Below are 12622 nucleotides of genomic sequence, written 5' to 3'. Positions count from 1 at the left end.
AGACAACATGAGATTTATGCTTTTAAATTTTTGTGTACAATATATTATCACTGATTATAGATACAATGCTGTACAGCAGATTTCTAGAGTTTATTTATCTTGCTTGACTAGTCTAATTTTTTAAAATTTATTTTTAAGTACTTGTTTTATATGTAATTAAACAATTCTATATATACATATTAATTGATCATATGTATATGTTAGTGTTGGTCTCTGGACTACATAGTCTGTTCTGTTTATCTCTGTGTTAAATCTTGCCATGGAAGTGGAATGATTTAACAATTATTGTTTTTATAGTATGTATTAATATTTAGGGAAGTTCTCTTTTTTCCCTTTCAAAAATTTAAAAACAAGTCTTATCTGCTTGTTCTTTTGCTTATATTTACCATCACTTCATAATGTATCAAAAATCATACTACTAGAATTAAAATTGGAATTTAGTTAACCTGCCTAATTAACTTAGGAAGTATTAACATCTTTGAAGTATTCTTTATTCCCAGTCAGGAACCTGGTATGTCACTATGTTTGTTCAAGTCTTATTTCTCTACATTGCCCTGTGACTTTAGGAAAATTAATCAGTCTCCCTTCTATTTAGTTTACTCATTTGAAAATGGGGATAATAATATTATCTATCTCACAGAGTTGTTGTTGGAATTAAATGAAATAATTGACATTAAGTGCATAGGACAATGAATGAATCATTCTAAATGCCCAGTAAAAGTTAGATATTATTATTTTGATGATGAATACTATTAATTTGAATAGCTCTATTTTGATTCTCATATTATCTGAAAGTAATGCTGACTTTATCTCCTTTTTTCAAGTATTATTCTACTTATATGCCTTGTATTCTATTTTTTCAACACAATATTATTATTATTTAATGCCTACTATGAGCCAGGCATGCTCTTTACATACTCAAGATTCTTTCTGAACAAGACAGACAAGATCTCTCTTCTCATGGAGCTTACATTCTCATGTTGGTCAATGCTTTTGAACAATACTAAATAATAAAGATTATAGTGGGTATTCTGGTTTTACTCCTGTATTTAATAGAAACATCTTCAGCAGTTCATCCTAAGTGTAATTTTTCTTTTGTTATAAGTCAAATATTTATCATACTATGAAAACATCTTTTTGTTTCTAGTTGTTAACAGCAATCATTCATTTCATTCAGTCAACACATCATTGAGTGCCTATTACATGCAAGGTGATGCTTTGAGTGCTGGGTGTACAATGGCAAGCATATGCTCCTTGGGAAACCACTCTAAACAGGGAGACAGACATTTTATACATTTTTAATATAAAGTGTGTCGTTATTAAAAACAGATGTTGAATTTTATCAAGTACTATTTAAATATCTAGAGATGATTTTTTTTCTTATTTGAACTATTGAACTGATGCATTATACTTATATTAAATTTTCTTGTATTTTTGTAACTTAAAAAAATTACAGCATGATATTATATAAGAATTTTCACATTTCTTCTCTGTGAGATTGATAAATAGTTTGCAAATGATAACTCAAATTTTATACTGAAAATTGTGTTTGATATTTGGAGAGTGTTTTCTAATGTTAGTCTGATCAAATTAGAAAGTTTTATATATATATAAATACATAGATAGATAGATAGATAGATAGATACATACATATAAATTTGAGAAATTATCCTTCAGGCTCAACTTTCCACCTCTACTCTGAACCTCTCTATACATCTAAGATTTGAATTTCTGTTATTTTTGAGAGAGACAGAGACAGAGCCAAGAGAGACAGGGAAATACTGGCTAGGAATCAGAATATCAGCTAACATTTATGGAGAGATCACAAGGGTGGCCGCTATTCTGAAAGCTCTCTATGTATTAACTCATTCAATCCTCAGACAGCTCTATGAGGTAGGTACTAATATTACTGCCATTATCCAGGTAAAGAAACGGGGCACTGAGCCAAAGGCTGGTGAACTGGAAAGCAGCAGAGCCAAACTTTAAATCCAGGTAATCTGTCTTCAGTGCTGACTTGGTTACCTACTCCAGTAGGTGTATGAATCAAGTTTGGTAGGTTATGCTCCCATAACCAACACCAAAACTTTACTCTGTAACAGAAGATTGCTCCTTCCTCACGCAAAGTGCGTGGTGGGTCTGAGTGGCTCTCCAGAGTGGAAGTCCTCTATGTGGTGGTCTGGAGTTTTAGGATGTGTCTATCCTCTGGCAGCTCAATGTCAACATTTGCTTCTACATTCCCCATGGTAATGTAAGAGGGAACATGGAGCATCACACACTAGCTTTTAAAAGCTTCCGCCTGGAGTGACACATGTCCCTTCTCATATATCATTGGCTAAAGCAAGTCACATGGCCAAGACTTACTTCAAGAAGCAGGGAATTGTAATCTTATAAGCCCAGAGTAGACAAAAACCAGATATAGTGGTAACAGCCCTGATGTTCCCATAGTGTATGCTCACGCTCTAGCTCTGCCAGACTAGGTATGCGACCTTTAGCTGGTCCCTATGCTTCCAATCTTAACATCTGGAAAATGACAGTATTTATTTATTTATTCAATTGGTATCCATTATTTATTGAGAGCCTACCATGTGCCAGGCACTGTGTGACCCTTAGAAATATAATGGTAAACATAGTTCAATCCTTGCCCTGAAGCAGTTTGCAATTCAAGAGATAACTTACTGTCGATTTTCAGTTCTAAAATTCCAAGATTCTATTAAAAAGAATTCACAATAACAAACTCTACAGAGCATTATATTCTAGAGACCTAGGCATTTTCTCAGAAGTTTCTTCCTTTTTTGTACACCCAAACCAGTTGGCTGCAGATTTAATTCTATCACAGCAACAGATAACACACATGCCCATCACTTTCAAATCACTAGTGTATGTACATCCTGGCACACATGGTGAAAAGAAAGCAGACTGTGGACCATACTCACAGCTACTTTGAATTGAATGGGCAGAACACTTGATAAAATAAAGATAGTGGAAAATCAATTTGATTGAGAAATATCAGGGCAGATAAACTTTGCCACATAATGTACATTCCAGATATCAAAGTTTTTTCTATTACTTATGAGTAAACCAGATTATAAAAATTTTTAAATTTCTAAAACATTTTGGTCTGCAGTTACTTTTTCCCTAGAGGAATATTTATTAGTAAGAAATGGAAGAGATATGAATAAGTATACTTGTGAGCATGCACAAAACTGGTTTGCCAAGTTTTTTTTCCCCCTAATCTCTTAGGACTTGAAGCAGCCTGCCAAGATTTCTTTTACTAGTTCCCTCAAGTTACAATACAGTTTACAATGAAATATTTATAAGAATTTGAGGCATAGTCTTTAAACATGATGCAACAGTTTAAAATTTGAATGAAATATGCAAATAATTCTATTCTACTTTGCATTGATGCAATTACGGCATTTCCTTTATTCTTCATACTACGTGTCTAATTCTTAAATCAAGGCCAAAAAATAGTGATGCAATAGTTGGATATGGCTTCAGTGTTTTACAGACCATACTAACTGAACTTCTGACTAATCATGCTCATTTCTCATTTTTTTACAACCCTTCAGAACTTAAGAGATATTGAGTTAGTTTCACAATATAATAGTTTTTGATTAATTTGCTACTTGTTTGTTAATATTGAATTTATTTATTATTGGTACATTTGTCCCCCTTCTCACCGGTAAAACAACGACAGAGACCACGATCATATATATACTCTTATTCTCTGGTTTGCTCAGTAAGCATCCAATGCTTATTGTTGGACTTTCTTGAAGGCAAAATAAGAATAACTAGGATTTTTCAGTGTGGGAAGGACTTAGAGAAGCTGGTAATTTACTAAGGAGAGATCAATAATCATTCTCAATTCTCATTATACACATTCTCCCTAAATGATCCAATCTACTGTCATGACATCAAGTGCTACTTTTGACACCGAAATCCGTATCTCCAGCCATGGTCTTCTTCCTGAGGCCCACACTGGCATTTCAACCACTATCACCATCTGGCTATCTATACAAACAACTCACACTCAAATAAGTAAATCAGAATGATTTATCTTCTTCCTCCACATCAGCATCTTTTGTGGTCTCTCTTTTTCAGGATGATGCCATCATCCATTTGACCATATGGTGCACCCGGAGTCAAACTTTGTTCTTCCATTTTCCTTATCAGGCACCAAGTCCTACTGATTCTGCTTCTTTAATGGCTCTTGAATTCATCCTCTTCCTATAACTTCCAACCTTAGTTCAGGCCTGTATTTCCTACCCAACTACAGTAATAGCTTCCTTCGTAGTCTTTCTGTCTTCAGCCAGGCTTCCTCTAATGATATCTCCATGCCAAGGCCTGTGACCTTTCTCATGTGCAGATCTGATCATGTCAGTGGATGTCCACTTCTGGCTTCACTCTGTTGACTGGATGGGTGTACTTCCACACTCCGGTCCTTTCGCAGCTAGATGGCCTGCTCAGGAGGTCTCAGTCATCTGTGTCCTGAAAGTGATGCTGTTGTTTCCACACTCCTAAAATGCTCTTTTTCAAACTATCCCTGCCTGCCTTAATGGAGCTCTTTCTCACCCTGACCATGCTCTCTCTCTTCCTGTTCATGTTACCTTCCATTTCATGCTTTGTGGTGACTATAGAGGACAAGGTGATGGGACAAAGTATGGAGGGAAGAAATGAAAAGCACCAAAGAACCTAGAGCCTGATTCCCTGAGGCTTTCCCCCTTTCAATCCTAGAGCTGTCTTCTTTTGTAAAATATTTTCTATTCCATACCATGTGTGCAGTTTTTGTGTGGCTCGGAGTGGGCTGGATTATGTCAGTCTGTGAGCCTCAAAGGGACCTTGTCTACTAATATCACTAGGTCCCGGGTCCATTACAGCATGACATGAAACTCATTACTTAATAAGTGTTTTCTGATAATAATAAAAGAAAGAAGGAAAAATTGAACTGTTCAGGTAAGGCAAATTATTTCAAGCTAATCTTGAATTTGGGTTTAAAAAAACATGCCCAAGGCAAGAAGCATTTACCTTCTGCTGCAGGAATGTGGACTCCATCATGGCTGTTTCAAAGTTGTGAGCACCCTCTGTCTGGGTCTTCTCCCACAGGGCACTGAGGAATTGCACAGAATGACTCTGTATGGACAGGGGCTCAGGCAACAGACTCTGAAGGGGTATTAATGAGAGAAATACTGTTTGATTAACTGCAAAGCACTACTGAGGTTTGGTTTGAACTTTAACATGTTTTAAATCTAAATAAACAATAGAGAAATCTATCTTGAAGATCAAACATATGATACATTTAATGCTTTTTTACTTTTTAACAGAAAATTTAACTTATTAAATAGTATTTTCAAGATAGTTGATACTGATCTCTATAACTATGCCTAATCTTTATAATGGAGTGTTTACCTCAATCATTTCCCAAGCATGTTACTTAATTGGAAAATGGTTAATATAAATATTTATATTTATTTTTCAAAAATCTTGGAATTAAGGTGTAAAATTAAAACTAAAGTACAAATATCAAGTTTATTTATATAGATTAGATCTTGAAGAATAGACATTAAGTAACTAAGTCCATTATGCAACTCTTCAGATATGAATAGTGTGTGAGGGTGGTGAGGAAGACAAAAACTCCTTTAATATTAAAATGGATAATCGGTAAATATTCTTAGAGCCTTAAGATACTCTAGGTTTTGGACAATAAGACTTTAAATGTAAAAAAAGAATCATTTTTCACTGAAGCCAGAGAAAATGAAATTTTCAAAGGAAGATTTAAACTATATATTTACTAATCAATTATGTGTTTAATAGTAATTTACATGTTGTGATGCTATACCTCTGAATACGAGAAGTGTTTCAATTCAAGGGAACAATTTTATAAAAAATATAAAATAAATGACACAAAATAATATAATACATATATATAAATACCATATATACTATCCTTTATGTGTGAGGTATAATAAGTTAATATTGGCTTATAAAATCCCATTTTCAATGTCAGTTGACAGTCCAAACATTGACTTATGAGACTTTCTAGAGGTCTGTGTATACAAAGTTTGTATTTAGCTAGTGAAAACAATTTTTTTCCAGAAAAATCTCATTATTATCCTCAAGATGAGCTGTTTCTTGTTCTAAGTGGGAAAAAGTAGAGGGTCTTATACCTTGAGTAAGTGGTCCACAGATTTTAAAAGGTTAAGAGCCAGTAACTGATCATGAAACCCAAAATGTGGACACATCTGGGAATTTCTTGATTATTATCAGAAACTTATACAGCATATGATTTTTCACTTGAGGAGCAGAACCTGATTTAATTAATCTTCATTTCAAAGAGGACCATTTAGATTGGAATCTGTTAATCTGAGAGCTCCATGAGTGTGTAAATTGACAGAGAAGAGAAACAGTATGGCCAGCACACAAAGGTAGTACTGGGTTTGTAGCTATCAAGTCAATGATTTGATTTTTATTTACCCCAAAGTCAGGCTTCACCCAGATCACACAATATCAAAGGTGTGAAAAAAGAAAGAGAACAGTATAGTAGAAAGAACAAAGAAGAAAAGCAGGCTAAACAGGTTTTTTTTGGTGATTTTGCTTAAAGAGAAAGACAAAGGATTAGACTAAGTCAATTAAATAAGACTAAAGGGGCAAAAGTAAAATCAAGTTTTCTTGGTTTGTTTTCAGAAAACTGACAACTGTTAAGAACAAAGCCAAAGATGAAACCAACTACAAAACCAGTGATGTAAACTATTTGAAAAGTATTAGTAAAGTAGAAGAAAAATAAGATCATTATTTCAAGAAAGAAAAATCAATGCTGTTTTTAATATTCACATATAAGTTGATTCACATCAAAATGTGAGTTATTCTTTATGCGATGTGATTAAGTGTTCTTAAGAAGACCCAATACAGAGAAACATGGTATCCCTAAAGCATGTCTAAGCTGTCTCTTTTCTTAATTACTACAGTTCTACTTTTCAACTATAATAAATGTAGCATTAAAATTCATTTTTTTCTTAATAAGCATGCCTTTTCTTTAGAAAGAAATATAACTATCTGGTTGGTGGTTTTTGTAGGGCTCAACATAGAAATATTTTATTAATAGAAGTAAATACTATCATTTGGCCTAATTTTTAACCATTTTATAAAATTTGCATTCTGTTTTCTCGGCCTCCACCCTCCTTGTTCCTGCTTGCATCCTCCATTCTGCTTTTTAACATAATGTGAAACAGTGAAAAGATCACTCATTCTGCAGTCAGGTGGTCTGAGTTCTGTCCTTCAATTTTACTATCTGGAAAAATGATGTCTAAGATCCTTTCTATTACTAATATTTTATAATCTATATTCAAATTTTATATGCAAGTTTAATGCATTCAAGATAAGTATTTCCAAATAAGAATCTCTTTTGATGTTAAAATCTTTGCATCAAATTCTTTATTGTTAAGTTCAAAGCTCCTCTTTATGTAATTTTACCTATATACATAAATTCTATGGAAAAAAGTAGCATTCCAGTATCTTAACAATGTCAAAAAAAGATATGTCGATAGTAAAATTAATTAGAGATTGGAAGACTGTGGGGGAAATAAAGGCTAGCTCTACATGAGGAAAGCTATTCCCCCAAATAAGATGTTTTTGTTGTTATTGTTGAACAAAAAGTATTTTCCCATTTGTTCTTCTTTTTTAAAGTTAAGGATAGTCAAGATATTAATAGGTTTGTCCTCCTGATTACTAATCCAGGGCCTTTTATAAGGGAATTATCCTAAAACATAGAAAATCCATGTTAAAAATTACTAATGAAATATGAATATACTGCTATTATCTACATAGCAACCATGGTCAAAGAATAATTCAGTAAAAATTGTTATAAACTGATACCCCACTGTCTCATAAGGAGCCACGATGAACGCAGCTCATACACACCTGCTGAAATAGAAACATGATCTGGATCCATGGCTGAGGTTCTTGGCTGATGAGAATAAAACTGGATTTACTGTAGAGGCAGTAATGACCCTTCAGGGAGCAGGTGAAAAACAGCTTTGCTACACAACTTCTAACAGAATCTAGAAACAAATATACATAGCATTAAACATCAGATTCTTCCCAGAGTTACACTTTAGACTTCAACACACAAACACCTTTAGAAATACTTTCTTTAGTTTTCAGTTTGTGAGCCAATAACTTTAAACAACGGTAGAACATAAATGAAACGTAGATTTAAATAAATATGCTTTAAGCAAGTTGCATTGTATAACATTTCAGAATGGAGTTATAATTTATAATATTTTAAAAGTCTAGTGAAAATTCTAAATCAAGCAAAACTAGAATCAAAAATAAAAATAAAATTTTAGTTTCTATGTGTATGGAATAACTAATATTTACTTTTGTACCAATAACTCTTTTAGATTTTTATATAATTATCATTTAATCCTCATAATTGTCGATTATTATCTCTTTTCATTTAAGAGGTTAAAAGGTCAGAGAGGTAAATGACTTAATCAAGTAAGATATAGAGCCAGGAGTTAGATCTAAGTTCATTAAAATCTAAGACCCGTGTTTTGTTCATAAAGTGATACGACCTTCGGCAGAGTCATATTGTTTAATGGTCTTGAACCTCCCCAGCTGAGCTATCTATAGCTTCTGTAGGGAAAGGATGTATAACCCAAAATAAATTGCCAGTATCTTTAATAAGACAACAAAAGTTGTTCAGCCTTAGAAATATAACCTAAGACATTAATTTCTATGCAATGACTATATAGTCAACATAATTCTCTAATCTGCACGTAAGACGAATCTTTTCATAAACCTAAAGAGCCATGGCAAATCAATAAAGAGGAGCTCTTTATAGATGTGTATAAATTGGGAATAATTGGTCTTTTTTATCCTCACATGTGGTAGAAGGAATTAGAAGAAAATTATAAACTCAGAGGGAATAATCAAAATAACCAAACTTAGAGTTCTTAGAGGTGGAGAAAGCTGTAGAATCAGGTGAAGGAGGACTGTGGTAGTAACTTTAATGTCCTGTGATTCTTTGCTAACAGTTGATAACTGTGACCACTTTTCTAAATATATTGGATCTGAGAAACACATCATTCTTGGGATAATTCATGCCATTATATACTTTTTATTTAGAGATAAGCACCTTTTTAAAATAAAAATACAGTATGACTTTGGTTTTTTGTTTTGTTTTGTTTTTTTGTTTTTTGTTTTTAAGCTGGTAGAAATATCAGAGTTGGCTTTATTTTTTTGGAAAAAAAGGAATATGTTAGCTCTTGTTTTGAATTTTTTACCAAATTTACACTTTGGAAATTCTCTCCCAGCTAAGTAAGGGTCAAATAAATGTATATGGCTTATTTTCCAGGTTTTTCAACTGAATCATTCTTTTCCATATCCACACTGCACTTTTAGAATGATTTATAAAACTCAAACAGGAATATCTTTGCAGAAATTGCTAGATTGAAAGTATATGCATGTTGAACATAATATAAATAAATGAGCAACAAATTCAGAGAAGGCATTTGAAGAACTTAGTAGGAAGGGATCTAATTTTCATTGACTACTTACTTTGTACCAAGGTGTAACAATAACAAATTACTCTTATGAAGTAGGTCTTGTTATCCTCATTTTATGAAGAAGGAAATCTAAAGATCAAACTTTTAGGAAGCAGTTGAGCTGCAATTTGAGCCCAGATTCCAGAGTCTATTCTCTTTCCAGTACATCATCAAAAGGCTCAGACAAAATAGAGGTACTAGAAGTATCTCAAAAAGAAAGTATGGTTCAACAGAAAAATCATTGGCCCAGGAGTCAGACAATCAGGGTCTTACTGGATAGGCTCTTGTTATCTTTTCTCCCTGTCCTCTGGCTTCTTATCTGTAAAATGAGGGTGGGCCAAAAGCTAATCTAGAATGTACTTTAAAATTTTTTACATTTCTATTTGCTTATTATCTTTTTCTTTCTCCTAGATTGTAAGCTCTATGAGGGTAAGAATTTTTTTATTGTGGTACAGTTCAGTAGTATTCAAGTTCATTCACACTGCTGTACAATCATCACCACCATCCACTTCCAGAACATTTCATCTTCCCCAACTGAAACTCTATACCCATAGAACTAAAACTCTCCATTTCCCTCTCCTCCCAACTCCTGGGAACCACTATTCTGTTTTCTGATTCTATGAATCTGACTACATTAAGTGCTTCATGTAATTGGAATCATACAATTTTTATCATTTTGTGTCTGGCTTATTTCACTATATCAGAATTTCATTCCTCTTTAAGGTTGAATATTCTCCATTGTACGCATATACCGCATTTTGTTTATCAATTCATCATTCATCTGTCAATGGACATTTGGGCTGTTTCCACCTTTTGGCTATTGTGAATAATGTTGCTATAAACATGGGTGTACAAATATCTCTTTTAGACTCTGATTTCAATTCTTTTGGATATGTCTCCAGAAGTGAGATTGTCGGTTCACAAAGTAATTCTGTGCTTAACTTTTTAAGGAACTGCCATACTAGAATTTAGTTTTTAGCTCTGAAATTCTATGATTCAATGAAGGACTGTAGAGGGTCATGAAGAAATGTGTCTATGATGACTGCCCAAAGCAGGGCTGGACATTTGCCCAAGGCTGCCAGGACTTGCTCCTAGCAGTTAGTATAGGACACGGCAGCAGGGCCTATTAGAGTAGATTTCCCTCTCCTGTTTGACACTAGCTAGACTAGACTTCAGAAGCACTGAAGCTATTTCTTCTATATCCCTTTTGATTCTCCTTTGGATGTATCTCAAAGACATGGAATTCAAAATACCGACCCTGAATAAATGAATAATACTGTCTTTTAACTGTATAAATTGCCTAAATTGGACAGAAATAAAGTAGGAAGAAATAAAACTGGTAATTGTCTGACTAGAACACTTTCAAAGTACTTTAAAAGTTATGTTTTTGAAATCAAACATAAATTACAATTTTGGGGAAAAAATGTAGAACGAACTCAGCACTTAAAAATATTCTTGTTTTTGCCTGAAAAAAAAAAATGGAAGAAGACATCACAAGCCAGTGTGGACCACTTCTCAAACTTTAATTCCATATGATTTGTAAAATAGATTTTTATCTTAGACTGAAACTATACTGTGTCACTCTCCAATTGAAATTCAAAAATTTTGAACAGAATAACAATTATTTCATAACTCTGATGTAGGAAATAGAAGGAAAGATATTCCATGGTAAAAAAAAAAAAAGATTCTCAAAAGTGAAGATGAATATCTGAAATGACTATTTGAGATAATATTGAATTATTTCTCAATATCCAAAGACATTCCTTTAAACATCTTGTTATTTCCAGGGCTTGGTTCTGTACTAGGTACTCAGAAATGTGAGTTGTTGAACTCATGTGTGCTAAGAACTAAACTACCAAATTTCCCATTTGATGAAGAATCTAGGGCAGGAAGGTAATGGGAAAGAGAACTTTGTCTCATGTTTACTAAGATCTACTTATGACATCATTGGTTGAGAAATACATGGTCCTTTCTCAGCAGCTGGTTGGCTACTGGCCATTATCACATGCACATGGGTGCAACATCCCCACCCAGAGCAAAAGTACTATGTCTGTCTTCCAGTTTGTGGCAAAAATTCCAGTCAGTTATCAAACCAGCATGACAGATGCTTTTGTTTTGAATCATCAGAATGAAATAAAGTTCTTTTGTGCATGACTGTCTTAATAATGCAAATAAAATTCAGATAAGGGAAGGGAAATTTGGTAACTGTATATTCAGAAATATATAAACCATAGATATAACTGTATATTCAGAAATATACAAACCATAGTCTTATTTTGGAAAAAAAGTCAAAATTATGGATTAGTACATAAACACATATATTTATATAAATGCATGGGAGAAAGATCTGGCAAACTATATATCAACCATTGACAATAATTACTTCTGGTTGAGAAGTGGGATTAGGGGAGGGGAGCATGCACATTTTATTCCACATACTTCTGTATTATTTTAATTCTTTCCTTATGGGTTTATGTTCATGTATTAGCTATATAATTTAGAAAGAAAACAGTCATATACAATGAAAAAGTTGATATTGGTTAAAGCAGGTAATTTAAATGATGTCTCACTAAATTACCAAGCAATGAGGCTAATATTTCTAGTTTTAAATGTATTTTTCTCTTAAGCTTTGCCCCAACACACTAGAGCCTCCACCTACCTGGCAGGGTGGCCATGAAGTGGTGGTGGGGTAGACATTAGACTGTTAGAGGAATACAAAGAGAAAGACTAAGGTAAGAAGGAATCCATCTTTTAACTGCTGAAATTGTATGATACAGCACAGCAACAGCCTTGCAAGCAAAGCTTTTGTCTTGAGGAAGGATTTTATACATTTCTTTATCTTCCTTTAATCTATCAACCCCTGAGCATGGAGAACTTCCATTACAGACCTGTGATGTGGAGAGGATGGCAGCTAGATCAGTTTTATGGTTGGAAGGGAGAATATAATATAGAAGAAGTAAAAGAAGACTTTTAAGTTCTAGCAGGGGAGATTATGAAGAGAAGACATCAGAAATGGGTTCTGCCTTCCCTATGTTTGGACTTCAGTTTGGGGAAGGGGCGTATATTAAATTAAGTATGGT

At 33.6% G+C, this 12622-nt stretch overlaps 1 protein-coding gene across 6 annotated transcripts in view; it reads right to left on the bottom strand.

The window, feature by feature from the left end:
• The window catches only part of VEPH1 (ventricular zone expressed PH domain containing 1), a 266024-nt gene that overhangs the window by 115903 nt on the left and 137499 nt on the right, over positions 1-12622 (bottom strand). For all 6 annotated transcript variants that reach the window (XR_012508920.1, XM_045514505.2, XM_045514504.2 and 3 more), the window contains exons 10-11: positions 7915-8054; positions 5026-5160 (exon numbers count right to left, since the gene is read on the bottom strand). Coding sequence is in view for 5 of the 6 variants with exons in the window: in XM_045514505.2 (XP_045370461.1) it covers positions 5026-5160; positions 7915-8054 (275 nt within the window). In the remaining variant the exon portion in view is untranslated. The remainder of the gene's footprint in view (positions 1-5025; positions 5161-7914; positions 8055-12622) is intronic.

The sequence above is a fragment of the Camelus bactrianus genome, chromosome 1 (assembly GCF_048773025.1).
Source record: "Camelus bactrianus isolate YW-2024 breed Bactrian camel chromosome 1, ASM4877302v1, whole genome shotgun sequence".
Lineage (NCBI taxonomy): Eukaryota > Metazoa > Chordata > Mammalia > Artiodactyla > Camelidae > Camelus > Camelus bactrianus.
The sequence above is the reverse complement of the archived record's forward strand: the minus strand, read 5'-3'. Positions and strand labels throughout refer to the sequence as shown.